The sequence below is a fragment of the Oryzias latipes genome, chromosome 2 (genome assembly GCF_053564925.1).
Source record: "Oryzias latipes strain Hd-rR chromosome 2, Olatipes_Hd-rR_3.1".
NCBI lineage: Eukaryota > Metazoa > Chordata > Actinopteri > Beloniformes > Adrianichthyidae > Oryzias > Oryzias latipes.
Window position 1 is genome coordinate 50,684,406 of NC_136238.1, and position 18,962 is coordinate 50,703,367.

The 18,962-nt window shown below is 43.5% G+C and overlaps 1 protein-coding gene and 1 long non-coding RNA gene across 11 annotated transcripts in view; one reads left to right on the forward strand and one right to left on the reverse strand.

Moving 5' to 3' along the window:
• Window positions 1-18,962, forward strand: part of LOC144989566 (uncharacterized) — a 368,718-nt gene that overhangs the window by 92,130 nt on the left and 257,626 nt on the right. The gene's annotated exons all lie outside the window — the stretch shown is intronic.
• The window catches only part of LOC144989196 (uncharacterized), a 42,001-nt gene that overhangs the window by 9,837 nt on the left and 13,202 nt on the right, over window positions 1-18,962 (reverse strand). For 9 of the 10 annotated variants that reach the window (XR_013653341.1, XM_078941394.1, XM_078941390.1 and 6 more), the window contains exon 3: window positions 756-1,208. The exons of the other annotated variant lie outside the window; for it this stretch is intronic. Coding sequence is in view for 8 of the 9 variants with exons in the window: in XM_078941394.1 (XP_078797520.1) it covers window positions 756-1,208 (453 nt within the window). In the remaining variant the exon portion in view is untranslated. The remainder of the gene's footprint in view (window positions 1-755; window positions 1,209-18,962) is intronic. 10 annotated transcript variants of the gene reach the window in all.

Here is an 18,962-nt window from a genome sequence, read left to right on the forward strand (position 1 = left end):
AAAAGGCTTTTCTCCTGTGTGAATTCTCATGTGTGTTTTGAGATGAGATATTTGATTAAAACTCTTACTACATTTTTTACAAGAAAAAGGCTTTTCTCCTGTGTGAATTCTCATGTGTGCGTTAAGATTAGATCTGCAACCAAAACCTGTATCACATTCTTTACAAGAAAAAGGCTTTTCTCCTGTGTGAATTCTCATGTGTCTTTTGAGATTAAATCTGCGACTAAAACTTGAATCACATTCTTTGCAAGAAAAAGGCTTTTCTCCTGTGTGAGTTCTCATGTGTAACCTGAGACCAAAACCATTATGAAAACTCTTTCTACATTTTTTACAAGAAAAAGGCTTTTCTCCTGTGTGAATTCTCATGTGTGCGTTAAGATTAGATCTGCAACCAAAACCTGTATCACATTCTTTACAAGAAAAAGGCTTTTCTCCTGTGTGAATTCTCATGTGTCTTTTGAGACTAGATCTGCGACTAAATCTTTTCTCACATTCTTTACAAGTAAATCTCTCATCTTCTGTATGGATTCTTGTGTGAATTCTGAACTGAGATTTGTTACCAAAGCTTTTACCACATTCTTTACAGATATAACATCTTTCATCAGACCCAGTTTCTATGTAGTCAGACGGGTTACTAATTATTGAGTTTTTACCAGACTTGATAGAAGAAAGTTTCTCTTCTTTTGGAGATTGTCTGTATTTCTTACCAAGATATGTCTTAAAGGGATTTTTTCTAACATCAGAGTCACACTGACCTGCTGACATATGAGAGCCATCCACACTTTGGACATGACTTCTATCTCTTCTCTTCCTCTGATCTCTGTTCTGTGATTCTGTCTCTCCATCTGTAGTTGATGTTGATTCTGTCTCTTCATCTGTAGTTGATGTTGATTCTTCATGTTGGTTTCCTTCTTCATCCTGACTATCAGTTACATTAAAGCTCTGCTGATTGTTTAGATCTGCTTCACTGTTCTCATCTTCCTCATAAGGAGGAATCTCCATCAAGGTATCAGTCTCCTGCTTAAGATCAAGCTGATCTTCATCCAGACTGATGCAGAGTTCCCCTGGTTCCCCTTTAATCTGTGGAGGTTCTGGTTCTTCCTGTTCCTCTTTAATCTGTGGAGGTTCTGCTTCTTCCTGTTCCACTCTGAAGATCTTCTGTTGGATGCAGAGATCTTCCTCTTTAGTCATCCAACACTGGGGGAGGACTGCAAAAACACAAGTAGAGGCCTTTTTATATGTTATTTTGACTTTATGTATTTTTAAGTACCAATACAATTTTAAATAGACTCATTCAGAATATGCACAATGAAAAACTTTTCATGTTTTAAAATACGTTTCTTGTTTTCTTTAGCACAACAGTATAAAACTGTCCTCTACACCTGCCCCCTATAAAGAGAGCTGTTTCAGTCAATGACTTGTAGTCTGAACCAGTTAAAGATAGAAAATAATATTTCTGATTATAATTATTATTTTTTTAATTTATTTCAAGAATTCCAGTCAAAGCAATAAAAAAATTTACACATTACAGAAATGTTGAAATGCATAGTTTAAAAAGACAGAAAATAAAACAAAACAAAAAAGTCAATTAGAGCGGGGAAAATAAGTATTGAACACGTCAACATTTCTCTCAAAAAACATATTTCTAATCGAGCTATTGACACGAAATTTTCACCAGATGTCGGCATCAACCCAAGTAAAGCACACATAGAAAGAAATCCAAACATTTATGTCCATAAATGAAGTTATGTGTAATAAAGTGAAATGGCACAGGGAATAAGTATTGAACACATGAAGAAAAGGAGGGGTAAAAAGGTCTGGCAAGCCAAGAAAGCAGCTGGAGTTTGTCAGTATTCAGAAGGTTAACCTGCCCCCTATCAGTGCAAAGTAATATCAGCTGGTATAGTCCTGATTGATGCCTTTTAAAAAGGTTTCTCACCAGCAAGGTGTTAGACAAGAAGCATTGCATGATGGGTAAAAGCAAAGAGCTGTCCAAAGACCTACGCAACCTTATTGTTGCAAAACACACTGAAGGCATTGGTTACAGGCGCATTTCTAAACTTCTGAAAGTTCCAGTGAGTACCATTGGGGCCATCATCCGGAAGTGGAAAGAACACGGCATTACCAAAAACCTGCCACGGCCAGGTGGTCCTCGCAAGATTTCAGACAGAGGAGTCAGAACAATCATCAGAAGGGTTCTCCAACAGCCCAGGACCACTCGTGGAGAGCTTCAGAAAGACCTGGAATCAGCAGGTACCGTTGTTTCAAAGAAAACAAGAAGTAATGCACTCAACCGCCATGGCCTCCATGCACGCACACCACGCAAGACTCCATTTTTGAAGAAGAAGCATGTTGAAGCTCGTTTGGAGTTTGCCACACAACATTTGGATAAACCCATGACATTCTGGGAGAAGATCCTCTGGTCAGATGAGACCAAAATTGAACTCTTCGGATGTCATAAGACACAACATGTTTGGAGGACAAATGGCACCGCACATCACCCCCAAAACACCATACCAACAGTCCAGTTTGGAGGTGGGAGCATCATGGCGTGGGGCTGTTTTTCAGCATGTGGTACTGGTAGACTTCATATCATTGAAGGAATAATGACTGGAGAAAAGTATGGAGACATTCTTGATCAGAATCTGCTGTCATCTGCCAGGCTGCTGAAGATGAAAAGAGGGTGGGTCTTTCAGCAAGACAACCATCCCAAGCACACAGCCAAGGTAACACTCAACTGGTTGAAGAAAAAGAAAAGAAAGCTGCTAGAATGGCCCAGTCAATCACCAGACTTGAATCCAATTGAAAATCTTTGGAAAGAACTGAAGATCCGGGTTCACAGAAGAGACCCCCGGAACCTTGAAGATTTGAAGGCAGTTTGTGTGGATGAATGGGCCAAAATCACACCTGAGCAATGTATTCCACTGGTTTCTCCATACAGGAGGCGTCTTGAGGCTGGAATCACCAACAAAGGTTTTTAGACTAAGTATTAAATAAATTTGCAGTAAGCGTGTTCAATACATATTCCCTGTGCCATTTCACTTTATTACACATAACTTCATTTATGGACATAAATGTTTGGATTTCTTTCTATGTGTGCATTACTTGGGTTGATGCCGACATCTGGTGAAAATTTCATGTCAATAGCTCGATTAGAAATATGTTTTTTGAGAGAAATGTTGATGTGTTCAATACTTATTTTCCCCGCTGTACATCACATTTGCTTAATTAAATACAGTGATTTTCTTTGTTTTTTTTTAAGGAAATGAAATTGCACATAAGCAATTCATAAATGGTACAAGAAGGTATTTAATGTTATATAACTGTTTGCTCAAATTTGACAGAAAATGTCCTGTTAACCTGATTCTGTCTCCAATTATTTTTATATGAAATTATAAAAAGGAAAACAATCTGAAAACAAATATAATGTTTTAGATTCTTGTCATTAATGACAGTAAAGATGCAGGCATCTATAGTAAATGTTTGACACAGTCTCTGAGGCTTTTTTCAGCACGACACCAGCTGTGTTATGTTAGGAATATGCTGCTAATAAAGTTACATTCACATGTCTGTTATTGTATTTACTTTATTTAGAAATACCCTCCAGGACCGAGGTCTGGGACCATCAATGGGGGTCAGAAAGTTGCCTGTGGTGGTGTTGGTGGGTGTGTTTATGTGTGCGTGTTAGCCTGGAGGTGATGCTGGCAGCTCAGATGGTAAAAAAATTGTCAAAATGGACGAGTTTAAAGATTTGATGTGAGAACTTTTAAAATAGAATGTGGCAAACCAAAAGTCTGCATCTGTGTGTGAAAATCTTCTGCTGTAAAGTTTGACAAATAAAATCACAACTGATAAATTAGCATTTGCATGTGTTCATTAGAGTTACAACCTCAAATCAGTGATTTCAACTGCTTGAATCTGCTGCTGTGAATCACAGCACACTACAACTGAATGAACTACAAATACATTTAAAAAGAATAAAATGTGTTTTTTCCCCTGACTTTTAATGAGAAATGATCTTTTGAGGTGTAAATGGAGACGCGCCAGAGAGACGACTGCCAAGAGACTGTTGTCAACAAAGTGTAATATCTGAGGAAAGAACATTCTGTAAAAATCAATCATCTCTCAAAAACAAATGAATTTCTACATTTATATGATAATGACTCGTCAGCATATTCATGCTACAATCAATACTTTGTGAAAAAAGTCAATATTTATTTTATTGTATGTATTTGATTATATTTTAATAGATATGACTCATAAAGAAGATGCTCAATAGCTCTGAAGATACTGAAGCTATTTTCACCAAACTTTCTGTACTGACTATTCATGACCCTGTTGTCCTACTACAACAAAGATAACTGTATGTCAATCAATTACTTTTTTTTTCAAATATAGATCATGATTGGTCCAAAATTCTTAATAGCTGTAAAAGACACCGTAGCTAACAACATAATGTCCTGATATAATCTTTTTTGTCAATAGCCACAGTTACATAGGCAAAATATCTTGATGGGATCAACGGTCGGATTTAAATTCAACCGTGCACATGGGTCCAGAAAGACTTTTTCCGATTAGAACAAACGTTCACATGGTGACACTTTTGGTCAGAATAAATGATTAGGGCATGCGCAGTAGTGTTGAAAATACCGGAAGAGGAAATGAGTCCCGGTGTAAACAATCTTCTAAATGTTCTTTATTATTGTTATGATTATTAATGAAGCACCTGTTAGATCATCATTTTATTTTTAATCCGTGTGGTCAGTACTTTTTTTGTAGTGGAACAGAGTCGGAAGAAGTCAGGGTTATGAGTGGGCTAACTATAACCTATAACCTAACCTATAACCTATAAACGTAAATATGTGGGAATAACAGCAGCCTGTCCGCAAACACAGAGCTATCACTCCAGCTGCTCTGCTCAGAGACACAGTTCGGTGGCGCAGAGCGGCCGATCAGTCCTGTATGTGTTTCAAAAATGGAGCACTGCACCGTCTATGCGTGACAGACCCAGGGAGGGACAGACCCAACCCCAGACCAGTTCTGATAGGAGTGGAGGAGGTGGAGGTCGTGCAGACCTATAAATATCTTGGGCTGTGGCTGGACAACAAGCTGGACTGGACGAGCAACACGGGGCAGCTGTACAAGAAGGCCCAGAGCAGGATGTACTTCTTGAGGAGGTTAAGATCCTTCAACATCTGCAAGAAGCTCCTGGGGATCTTCTATCAGTCTGTGGTCGCCAGTGTAATAACCTACGCTGTGGTGTGCTGGGGGGGGAGCACCTCAAAGACAGACTTCTCCAGGCTGGAGAAGCTGATCAGGCGGGCTGGCTCTGTGGTTGGCACAAGGCTGGACCCTCTGGCTACTGTGGCAGAGAGAAGGACACTAAAAAACTAAGGGGTATCCTGGACAATACCACCCACCCTCTGCACACGACCATCAGTAGCCAGAGAAGCACCTTCAGCAAGAGGCTGCTCCTCCCAAGGTGCAGCACTAATAGACTGAGGAACTCCTTTGTCCCCCGTGCCATCAAACTCTTTAACCACCACTTAGGAGGGGGGAGGAAGACGGAAAAGGAAAGGGAAAGGGCCTGAATGACCTTTTTTTGTATATGCTGTTTGAATTTTTCTAGTCACTGTGCTGCTTTTTCCTTTTTACTATATGTATGTCAACCAGTGCTGTATGCGATGGAGATGTCAATTTCCATGCGGGAACCTCCCAAATGGATAAATAAAGTTGTCTGTCTGTCTGTCTGTCTGTCTGTCTGTCTGTCTGTCTGTCTGTCTGTCTGTCTGTCTGTCTGTCTGTCTGTCTGTCTGTCTGTCTGTCTGTCTGTCTGTCTGTCTGTCTGTCTGTCTGTCTGTCTGTCTGTCTGTCTGTCTGTCTGTCTGTCTGTCTGTCTGTCTGTCTGTCTGTCTGTCTGTCTGTCTGTCTGTCTGTCTGTCTGTCTGTCTGTCTGTCTGTCTGTCTGTCTGTCTGTCTGTCTGTCTGTCGGATCAACAGTCGGCATAACCCACCTGTCTCCATCGGAAAGAAATTTTGATCCGAACGAATCTGATCTGGACAGAATATTCTGAACGGCGTGTTTACATGACTTGTTTTTCTTCCGATCAGGCATTCTTTCCGATTACTTTTGTCCGTGTAAACGCAGCTAATAACAACAACAAATCTAATCACCATTTTGAGCCAGGCAACAGAGATTAGTCCGGCGGTCTGAGTCACATTTTTAGAACAACCAGTTGTTAATCATGATAAGCTAGTTCAAAGTCCACGCCCCCCCATCACTGAAAGCTGCTCAGAAGAAGCTGTCAATCAAACATTAGAGGTGGGTCCAGCGGGCACCACACCTTTTACTGAGGCATCTGATTGATTGGTCAGTTTACAACTTGAATAACTGGCAATAAAGAAAGAATATTATGGAAAAAAACTAAGATTAGCAACAAGATATTAGGAAAAATGTTTCACAGCAAGAATGGTAATTCTGTCTATTTAGAATGACTGAGTAACAGCTGCCTATTTATCTATAGAGGTCTATTGGAGTTTGGCGACAGCAGCTATTTGGAACAGGAAGTAGCTGCTGTCGTAGATTACACAAGTAATGTATGTTGTGTAAAATGATAAAGTTTGAACAGCACACAACAGACTGGTAAAAGATCTCAACCATCCTGCTGCACACGTTGAAGGACCTTAGCCTCCTCAGGAAGTGGAGTCTGCTGCTGGCCTTCTTATACACAGCAGTGCTGTTGCTCTTCCAGCTCAGTCTGTGGTTGATGGTTACTCCCCAGTACTTGTACTCCTCTACCTCTGCCACATCTCTGCCGAAGATACTGAGAGGCTGGGAAGCTGGTGGTTTCTTCCTGAAGTCCATCACCATCTCTCTGGTCTTTTCCACATTCAGCAGCAGGTTGTTAGCTCCAGCCCATCTCACGAATTTATCCACAAGATCCCTGTACTCCTCCTCCCGCCCACCATTAATGCAGCCAACAACAGCAGAGTCATCAGAGAACTTCTGAAGATGGCAAGACTCTGAGTTGTCACTGGTGTACAAAGTGAATAGGAAGGGAGAGAGTACAGTTCCCTGTGGGGCCCCCACACTGCTTGTTACAACGTCAGACAGGACACCGCCCAACCGGACAAACTGCGGCCTGTCTGACAAGTAGTCTATGATCCAGGAGACCAAACGGCGAACGATGAAGGTTTTCTGTGACGTCATTTCCGGGTGAGCCTTTTCCAGTGCTAGTCGTGTTTGACTGCTCTTCTCTTGTTTGGTATTGCTTACTCTAAGGGTTATCTAGTTTAATATTCACATCTAGTACCTTTTATTAGTGAATACACCACTGTTAAACCGCTTGCTGTTCACTTCTCATTTTGCTAAATAGACCACTTCTCTTTACCTAAACACCGCTAGCCTTAGCTTAGAACCTAGCATGGCCACCACTCTTTCCGCTTCTCCTCCTCTCTCCTGCCCCATGTGCCATATGTTTAGTGATGATCCTGCCTCCTTGCCTCACTATCTTTAGTGAAGATAGCGGTAGGTGTGTTAAGTGTAGTCTTGTGTTAGACTTGGAGGCCAGGCTGGAGCAGTTAGAAGCGCGGCTCCGCACAGTGGAAGCTAAGCCGGCTAGCCAGGTCGTTACTCGTAGCGCGGGCCGCACTAACAGGGCCAACTTAGTTAGCACCCCAGCGCCCTCCCAACAGCCGGGAGACAGTCAGGAGTTTGTACCGGTTGGGAGGAAACATAGTGCTAAACGCAAAGACTTAGAGCACCCGAGACTCCCGACGGAGACAATCAGAGGTGGTTAAGTTAAACGTAGCTTCAATGTGTAAACTGGCTAAGACGATGTCTGACACTAGGGCTGCATGATATGAGGAAAACTTGCGATATGCGATATTAGTGATCAATATTGCGATAACGATAAATTTGCGGTAAATAAACAAATAGAAAAATAAACAAAAACATCATTCCCAATCATTGCAACAGTTTAAAAATTATACTCCAAATGACCCTCATCGACATGGGGGACAAACATCTAACATAATAGGCCTCCATCTGATTGGTCAACAATGGGAAGTCGTCCATCTGATTGGTCAACAATGGGAAGTCGTCCATCTGATTGGTCAACAATGGGAAGTCGTCCATCTGATTGGTCAAGCATAAAGGGATTTATTTGATTCGTTAAATGCTTCAAGCTGCTAGAAGATTGTTTTAACACATTTTGGGTTCGCGATTTATTGCGATATTCGCCGTCTTTTGCGATATGCATATTGCAGAAATGGATATTGCAATAGCGATAGATTTGCGGTATATTGTGCAGGCCTATCCGACACTGTAATTTTCTCTGGTCCCCTGCCGAACTTAGTCAGTGATGAAATGTACAGACACTTTTCATCATTTATCCGCTGGCTTTCTAGATGGTGCCCAGAAAACGGCGTTGGTTTTGTGGATAACTGGAGCGCGTTTTGGGGGAAGCCCGGTCTCATGCGGAGAGACGGCGTCCATCCCACCCGGGACGGTGCTGCTCTTCTTTCTAGAAACATTTCTGCTAGCTTTAGTCTGTTAACCTGACAATCCAGAGACGAGACCCGGGCGCAGAGCAGCAGTGTAAAACGCTCCTCTGAGCCTCCCTTAGTGCTGGTGCAAAACCCATGCAGGGAAAGTCAAGCAGGTTCGAGCGTTAGCTTATGTGCTGAAAGATAAATGAAAGGAGCGCGTCATAGAAACCTTAAAGTGACAGACGGCAGTTCTCACAAGCAGAATTATGATGTCATTAAATGCGGTTTATTAAACATTCGATCCATTTCCTCCGAGTCCCTCTTAGTCAATGAGTTAATCATTGATAACAACCTTAGTCTTCTAGCCTTAACAGAAACTTGGCTCCAACAGGATGACTATGTTAGATTGAATGAAGCAACCCCCCCCACTTATGATAACTATCAGAAATCCAGGATTTCAGGTAAAGGAGGTGGTTTGGCAGTAATATCACAGTCTAGCTTACTTCTCAGCCCTAAAGTTAAAAATGCTTATAATTCATTTGAAAGCATCATATTGTCTTTAAGTCACCCAAACAGGAAAACTCCAAAACCTGTTTTACTCATAATTATTTATCGCCCCCCCGGCCCATATTCAGAATTTTTAACTGAGTTTTCCGACTTCCTATCGACTATTGTCTTAGATTCTGATCAAATTATAATATTAGGGGATTTTAATATTCATGTTGATGACCCCAGTGACTGTCTAGGAAAGGCTTTTGCAGCTTTATTAGATGATGTTGGTTTCACCCAAAGTGTGAATGAACCCACTCACTGTCATAAGCACACCCTGGACCTTGTTCTAACCCATGGGATAGAGATCAGCCAGCTGAGTGTCCTTCCTCTTAACCCCATCATTTCTGATCACTTTATGATTACCTTCCAGTTTACATTAGAACATCCTTCTGCCCCAGTGAATAAGAAACAGCTTAGAAGAATCTTAACTGACCGTTCTGTGTCTGAGTTTAAACACACAGTTCAGCCAGTACTTAGTGATATTCTGAGAAAACACTCTGAGTCCAGCTCCCATAGTATCAGTCCTAGTATAAATGACCACTTTGTTAATAATGCCTTACAAGCCCTCAGGAGTACACTCCATGTTGTTGCCCCCCTGAAACCTAAGTTTGTCAGACAAAACCGAGTAGCACCGTGGTTTAACGCTGAAACTCGTTCTCTTAAACAAGAAATCCGTAAGTTGGAAAGAGAATGGCGCTGCTCCGGTTCAGAGCAGTCTCTGGATATCTGGAAACATAGCCTATTAAATTATAAAAAAGCTCTGCGTAGAGCTAGAAGCCAGTACTATTCAACCTTAATATCAGAGAATGGAAACAATCCAAGATTTCTTTTTAGCACTATAGCTAAATTAACTCGCAGTCAGAGCTCAGTAGAACCACATGTTCCTGTTTCTCTCAGCTCTGATGATTTCTTGCATTTTTCGATAGTAAAATCTGAAATATTAGACTATCGACCACGGTATTTTACTCCATAGACTAGAGCAGGACATAGGCATCAGAGGATCTGCTCTCCAGTGGTTTAAATCCTATCTGTCTGATAGGTATCAGTTCGTTAATGTAAATGGCCATTCCTCTCAGTGCACTCGAGTCAACTATGGAGTCCCACAGGGCTCAGTCTTGGGACCGATCCTGTTTACGCTTTATATGCTACCCCTAGGAAACATAATCAGGAAACACAGCATTAATTTTCATTGTTATGCCGACGATACACAGTTGTATTTATCCATGAAGCCTGACCAGAATGACCAGATAGAGAAACTGAACGCCTGCATCAGAGACATCAAGACCTGGATCAAATCAAATCAAACTTTATTTATAAAATAGCGCTAATCAAGCATTTCGTGCAGCTCGAAGCGCTTTAACATTAAAAACAAAAAACGGCTCGACTCGCGCCCCTGACTGTCCCCCCAACCACGGCTGGATGAAGCTCGTCTGCTGGACTTTAAATATGTAGTTGTAGATTTAGATAAGTTAATTCTTCTCTAAGAGTTCTGGTAAATCGCCTGTCCGTCCTGGGGGAGGATCCCTCCTTCATGTGGACACCCCTGAGGTTTCTTCGTTTTTTCAGGAATCCGTTTTTTGGGGAGTTTTTCCTTACCGCGAAGGGGGGTCTAAGGCAGGGCCGGCCCTGGTCTTCCGGGGGCCCTAAGCGAAATGTAATTTGTGGGCCCTCTAACTGATCAGCAGCACCAACAAAACGCAACTGTTGTTTTACAAATGAGATCTCTCTATTAATACACTTTGTGAATGTATTATTGTTGCTGCTGAAGAATTGAATACATTGTGTTGTCTGCATGTTGGATGTACATTAATTGGTGCCAAACCAATTTTAAAAGTGAAAAGAAAAAAATATGAATGACAAATGTATATAAATATATTTTAATGTAAAATTAGGCACTCAAGAAATGACATTCACAAAACTCCAACTTATTAAATTGTTAATAGCAAATCAAATATGAATAAAACAATCCAACATAAAGAAAACAACAGCTCAATGAGGGTCATTTTGGAAAGTCAAAGTCTTTCTCAGTCTGAAAAGGACTTCTCTGCACCAAATCCATTGTTACTGGATCAGAGAATGTGGTTGGTCATTCAGCTGGACCAACTGGACTGGAGGTTGGTGGAATTTTGCATCCAGTAGGCTCCTCTTCCATTCACGCCTCTCTTGGAGCCTCTGGAACATGAGATACAGAACTTCAACAAAAGAAACAGTGAAAAGTCAAACAGTCCAATCAAATCTACATAACAGTTGCTGATGCTGGAAGCAGAATATTGGAAAGAAGTGCCTTCACTTTTGTGTGTGTGAGCGCACATGTATGACTATTTTTCAAGTAATAATGAAACAATCATTTTGATATAGGTTCCATATTGAGTGGATTTTAAACTTACCAGCAGCAGCATCAACATTTTCTCTTTCTACAGAAGATGTGGTGACAGCAGTTTCTTCTGCAGCTAGAAAAACAAGAACTATTATTATACAATAATCAATGATAAAGCTAATAAAAAACTATAGCAGAATACTACTAATAATATAATGGCTCATTTAAAACCTGTGTGCAGGTTTTTCACAATTTCATGATCTTTTTATATATTTATGAGAGATTTATTTTTTGACAGGAATAAGCAGAAGATCATATTTATTTATTTAATTAGAAACAGTTTGGGGCTCCATACTCTTCAGCAGTTTATGAAAAAAGATGTTATGCAGACACTGTTTTTTTTCAAAATTACTTTACAAGCTAATAAAATGACCTTAGATTCCATCTGCAGTGATGTCAGGAACATCTTGGGATGTGGATCCTGCACCACCTCCAATACTTGTTGAGAGCAGAAGAAACTGTCAACTGGGAAGAAACTGTGCAAAACATCATCATTATGTAAAACTAAATCTACAAATAATAAATAAATGTACACATTTATAAATAATAAATGTGAACAATAATTTGAGTATAAATGGAAATATAAGCATTTTTACACTTCTTTATCTATTATTTTGTATGTTCATAATTTTTAAAATTAGTAAATTTTATTTTGTTTGTCATTTATAAATGAGAACCCTTATTTCCTATTTTGTATTTGGCAGTTTTCATTCTCCATATTTCATGCTAATGCAAGATTTTAAGACCCATTCAATGTTGAAAAAGTCAGACTACCTGACTGTCTATAACAGATAAACAGCAGTTTCTATACTGACATAAACCAGAAAATGCAGAACGCACTAAATATGTGTTAGCAAAACAATGAAACGATATGATAACGTGAGTTAAAACATTTTTCAGCCACCATACCATCATCATTATTTACTTTTCTCTGCTCTCCGCCGTTTTGGAAGGTCATGTCCGACCTCATCTTGGAAACTTGGGTATCAGAATTATTTTCAAGTTTTTCATTGGAAATTACGACGTTATGTGTAATCTTCACCTTGGATCAATTAGTATGTTACGTAAATCGCGCAGCTGCACAGAAATGCTGGATAATGTAAAAATTACGGCCCCATCATCCTCCAAACTTACCTTGTGATTGATGTTTGAGTTCTTCCTCTTTTTCCAGCTCCTGATGGATAAAGTCTCTCTGGCATGATGTTATCTTGTTGTCGCTTTGATCAATGTGACAAAATTTACTCGTTTTTTTTTTCTTTTTTCCAACTTTATTGAAACAAATGCGTTCGTAAATGCACACTGTGCCAGGCTCAGACAATGATGTTGACCAATTGTTGCTAAGAGTGACGTAACGTTATTATTTGGGTTGCCAGATTGGTTCAGGTGTTGAAAGGGGGGGGGAGGAATCATTGAAGTGCAGGCAACTTTCTTTTGCACAACATTCAGAGCGCACGTTGGTAGGATGTTCTATGAAATGGGTTGCCAGATTTGGGCCTTTTTTTATTTTATTTTTTTCGCCACTTCGGGGCCCTGGTGGTGACGGGGGCCCTACGCGGCTGCGTAATTCGCGTATAGGGAGGGCCGGCCATGGTCTAAGGGCAGGGATGCCAGTATAGCATAGTCAGTTTGTCAGTTCATTTTAGTATTTTTCTATTAAATTCTATGTATTCATGATCCTTTTGAGTTCATGTTTCACTTTTTGAAATACCGATACAAAGCCCATCGAGACGACTGCTATTGTGATTTTGGGCTATGCAAATAAAATTGAATTGAATTGTCTCTCAGCTAGTGCTGCACCCTTTTCAGACACTCCTTGTCACCTGACCTGAAGGCCTCTTCTTCTCATTCAAAAGGGCCTTCAGGTCTCTTGTAATCCACGGTTTGTTGTTGGGGTAACAGCAGACAGTCCTCGTGGGCATGATGGTGTTCTCACAGAATTTAATGTATTCCCTGATACAGTCAGTCGTGCTGTTGATGTCCCACCGTGGGGCAGACAGAGAGCATCCCAGTCTGTGCACTCGAAGCAGTCCTGCAGGGTCTCCTCATCCTTTTGAGTCCACTTTTTTACCTTCCCTCTGGACAGGGGCAATCTCCTGACCAAAGGAATGTACTTTGGAGAAAGCAGTACAAGATTGTGGTCAGTCCCCAGTGATAACTAAAAATGCGTTTGGTTGTTGTTCCTGTAGCCGGGAGATGGTGATGTTGATGACGTCAGTCACAGCGTCAGCATCAGCTGATGATGGAATGTAAACAGTAACCACGATGGCGGATGTAAACTCCCGTGGCAAATAGTAAGGCCACAATCCGACCACCAATAGTTCAACGTTGAGGTTACAGAGTCGCTCCTTGACACAAACGTGTGTTGGATTGCACCACCGCTCGTTCATGTACAGTATTATTCCCCCTCCTTTCTTCTTACCGGATGCAGTGACGTCTCTGTCTGCCTGCACGGTCACAAAGCCAGGTAAAGCGACACTGTGGTCCGAGAGATGTGGATGGAGCCACGTCTCAGTGAAACACAATAAACTGCTCTCCCGGTATTCCCTCTGCGTGTTGATCGTTGCTGCCAGCTCATCTGTCTTGTTAGCCAAAGAGCGTACATTCCCCGTAATGATCGCCGGAACAGCGGGCTTATGTTTCCACTTCTTTGCCTTGAGCCGGGCTCCAGCCCGGCATCCCCGCCGTCTTTTCAAACTTTCTTCTGGGATGTCGTTTCTAAAGCCCAGCGGCAGAAAGGGCCTGCTCAGAGCAAACGGCTGATCACGGGTGTAAAAGACTTGCCAGAGTGCGGGTTACACTCAGGCTACGTTCACACTGCAGGCTGAAACAACCCAATTCAGATTTTTTTGCCCCATGCGACCCATTTCCGATCTTTTCATGACAGTCTGAACGACACAGATCCGATCTTTTCAAATCCGACCCAGGCCACTTGGGTATGCCGGCCTGAATCCGATACGTATCCAATCTTTTTCTATTGCGTCACTTATTCCTCTTTCCGACCGTGGTCAGAAGCGCGGGGGAGACCGGCTTCTCCAGGGCCGAAGGCAGATCCTTCTTCGGGGTTCATGTCCCCGTTCAGACGCTCACATTCTCCAAAACGGGTTAATAAAGTGTCAATAGCATTTATCCTTGGGGAAACCTTTCTTACCGTTCTCCTTCCCCCATAACACACAACATGAATGCGCATGCGGGTCTCGTTTGGGTCGTGTCACGGTCACACTGGAGATCACAAAATTCGGATTTACTTGGAAATGTGAACAGTCTTGCAAAAAAATCAGATTTTTTCAAAAAATCTGAATTGAGCATTAAGCCCTGCAGTGTGAACGTAGCCTCAGTTACGAGGAGCGACGAGAGTAGCAAAAAAAGTAGCCACAAAAGTTTGGAGCGAATAAAATCCATGCTGTTGACTATGGTAATGTCTGAAGCATGTAAGAGATAAATGACAAAAGACAAAAAGAACAAGACTAAAATAAATACTTAAGACAAAAAGACACTGAAAGTCCTAACAAACCGGAGCTGCTGCAACAGGCAGCTGCCTCTCTGCAGTGCCTGAGCAGAATGGTGGACCCAAAGGAAATAAATACTGCATTTAAAAACTTCTTCTCCAATCTTTATAACTCTTTGAAAATGTAAATCATGAAGCTCAAAAAGCATTTCTTGACAGATTGCATATACCTGTCATCCCAGAGGATTTCTAATTGCAGTTAGAAGATAATATAACTGTAGAGGAAATGGAAAAGGCCATAGAAAATACACGTTCTGGAAAAAGGGCTGGACCTGACGGGTTTCCGGTAGACTTTTATAAAAAATGTCAACATAAAATCCTAAAGCCAATGTCAGACATGCTTCAAGAGTCATTTCATAACGGAGCCCTTCCTAAATCTATGACCGGTGCCCTTATCATTCCACTACCTAAGCCAGGAAAGCCAAGTAATAAATGTGAAAACACGAGACCTATAAGTTTACTAAACTCTGACCTTAAAATACTATGTAACATTTTGGCTATGCGTCTGCAGAATACTAGGGTTGTGCCGATGGACGATATCATCGTCCATCGTGATGGGTGACTGACATCCCGATGGAGAGACCACCATCGTGATGCCACGCCCCCGCCACGTTGCGCGTCGACACCATAAGCCGCGGTTACATGTACAAAATATCCTGATGGGATCAATGGTCGGATTAGAATCCAACCGTGTACATGGGCCCAGAAAAATGTTTTCAGAATATAAAAACGTTCACTAAGGTCACAATTTCGGTCGGAATAAATCATTCGCACACGCGCAGTATTCGCACATGCGCAGTTTGAAAACCGGAAGAGGATACAACTTCTGCCGAGCGGCTTTTTTTCCAAACTTTATTGAAGGTAACAATTCAATACAAAACAATGTTAAACAGCGCCGAGCGGCTATTTACATTGACATGTCAGCTCGGTAAAATACGAGATGATCTTCTAAACGTGCTTTTATTAATGTTACGGTTATTATGAAACACCTGTTCGCTCATCATTTGAATTTTAATCCGTGTGGTCAGTGCTTTTTCTGAACGAAGGAAGGATTAGCAGTATGCTAACACGGGCTAACAACATTAGCTTTGGGTGGTGCTGCTTGCTGTGAATAACATCAGCTTTTATTTAGTCGGGACACGACTGGAAACACAAATCCACGTGATCGTTTGAATGTTTTCTAAGGACTGAGCGACATTTCTGCTTTGAAGCTCAAACCGCTGTGTGTGCTGACGATCCGAACTGTGCTCAGACACACGTTTAGACCCGGTTCTGAGTTTGATAGCTCGTACCCCTAGAGCTGGGGGACGGATCGCAGTCTTAAATCTCCCACACATACCGCTCATGTACCCCCCCCCCGTTCCCATAGCTGTAAATCCGCCCTCCGCCGGTCCACTTCGCTAGTTAAGTGCGGGAGTGGACTACTTCTTTTCTATTTTGCTTGTTACTTTTTTTGTTAAAGTCACTTCCCTCAGTTTATACTGGATCATCGCGGATTAACCATTAGTTGGGAAATAAAATGAAAAAAGCAAAATAACGAATAGCAGTTATATAAAAACGAAAAATGTAAAAATACCCCCCCCCGACGATGTCATTGTCCATCCCGATGGTTGACAGCAAACATCGTCAACGGCCAATTTAAGGGACATCGCCCAACCCTACAGAATACTTTCCCTCGTGTTGTCCATGGAGATCAGAATGGTTACGTTTTAAGTCGCCAGGGCTGCACAATATTAGCAGAGTGTTAAATATCATCCATGGGGTGGAAGACACTGTGGATCAGGCCCTGCTTTCTTTGGATGCAGAGACGGTCCTTTTATTTTTTTTTTTTTTTTTTTTTTTTTTCTTTTTTTTTTTCTTTTTTTAACTTGTCCTGTCCAACAGCTAGGCAAACAGATGAGAGCTGAGGGCCTCTTGTGTTGGACATATTTTATTCTAACAAGAGGGGTTATTCATCTTCAGACAAACCAAAGGTATGTCTGAATAAACCCCTTTTGTAATTGAGGCCAAACTTTATTAATTTCAATCATGTTTGAAAATCTTTGGTGTTGGACCGGACGGAAAAGGAAAGAGGGGAACAAGAGAGAGGGACGTTAGAGAGAGGGGGGGGTAGGAGGGTGATAATAGGAGGGGAAGGGGGGTAAGACCATGAAGCAGCATAGAGCAGACAGGTTTACTGGTTGTTTATCGTTACGGTACGGTTCAAATGTAGTACAAAAAGGGCGGGGCCTGTTCACACACACTCAAATATTATCAACACACCTGCTAGCTGCAAAAATGTCCACATGTCAACATGTACACAAAACAGATAGTGTTCACGAACGCATACCTATGCCTTTAAACCAACTAGTGTGAAATCTTTCATTCATTCAATCATGCAAACTATTAGTGCAAAGGTGAGCTAACACCTGTGCTCAGGTGAGTGTTTATGTTCTTCTAAAATGGATGGTGGAATGTGAAAAGAAGGAGGAGGAGCGCCCAGCCACCCCCACACCCATACCCCCGCCGCAGCAGCAGCGGCAGCCGGAATTCCCCCAGCGCCACACGGGAACAGGCAGGGAACAACCGCCCCCCGGGCGACCAAGACCGCCACCCAGGCCAGGGCCAGCAGGACCGCCGCGAGGCCCCCAGAGCCAGAGAGCAGGGAGGCGCAGAGGGAAAGAGAGCGCCGCCCCAGCCCAGCCAGGAAAGCAGCCCCCTGCCGCGCCGGAAGAGCCCAACGCAGGGCCCCACCGGAGAGGGACGCCCACAGCCCCAGACGAGCACCCCACCACCACCCAGGAGTTCCGGGCATCCCCCCGCCCCGACCCCAGGTACGAGCCAGGACCCCCCAAGGGAGACCCGCTCCGCACTCCAGGCAGCCACCCACCCGGCCCACGGTTGGTCCAGGTAGGAGCAAGGCAGGGGCCCGCCGCCCCCGCCCAGGAGGGGGGAACCCCGGGGAAAAAAGGGCGGCCCATAAGGGATGTTATAAATATGGCCCGACCAGGCTCGGCCATGTTGGAAGTTTGGCGGGGCCCAGCGCCCAGGGGCAAGGACCAGGACCCACCCCCCAGGGACACGAACACCCCCGGCTCAGGTGTAATATGAACCCCCCCACCGCGCGGAGAGAGCACCGCCGGGCCCAGGGAGCCGGCACCCAAGGGACACGGCCGCCATCGCCAAGAGGCCCGCACCCCCCACCAGGGACGGGGTAGGGGACAGATGGACCCAGGTCCCACCTTCCTTGTAAAATGTGTGTGCGTGTATGGGTGTTTGAGAGGGTGTTTGTGTGCATGTGTGTGTGTTTATGTTTGAATGTATATATTGAAGGGGGAGGGGTGTGTGTACTAAGGGGGGTGCAGTTAAAATTGGCGAGTAGGGCACTAAGGGGACATCTCCTGATTACTCACAGTGATGTCCCCTCACCCTCCACACCAAGGGGCCCTAAATGTCTAAGGTGCGGTTAAAATTGGCGGGTAGGGTGCCAGGAGGACATCTGCTGCTTGCTTGCAGTGATGTCCAAGCACCCCCCCTACCAAGGACCCTACGTGTCTAAGGTGCAAATAAAACCGAAAGAGGGGGGGCCCACTCCATACGGCAACCATAGGAGGGGGGCCACTCCCAAGTAGCCCCCCCCCAAGGCGCATCGCAGGCTAAACCCCCCACCCCCTCACCCTAATATGAGGTTATATAAGGAAGGGGGTAAGTTGGGGACAGCTGGTAGACTGTCCCCCGGTGGTCAAACAGCCGTCCCCCAGCCCACCCCCAGCAAAGGGGCCAGGGCCACCCAGCCCAGGGGCCCACCCCCGGAGGCGCCGACACCCCAGGCCCGGCACCACCCACCCCACACAGAGAGAGAGGAGCCAGAAAGCGTCGCCCCCCCCCGGAGCAAGCCCAGGCCCCCACCCCCAGACGCCGGCCCTAGAAGAGCTCTGGTCAGGCCTCGACGGGACCGAGGAGGCCAACCGGCCGAGGCAACCACTGATTGCCTCAGCGGAGACCCCGACCCGCTAGCCCCCCCGACCCGTACTAATAATGGGCCCCCCCTCCCCCCCA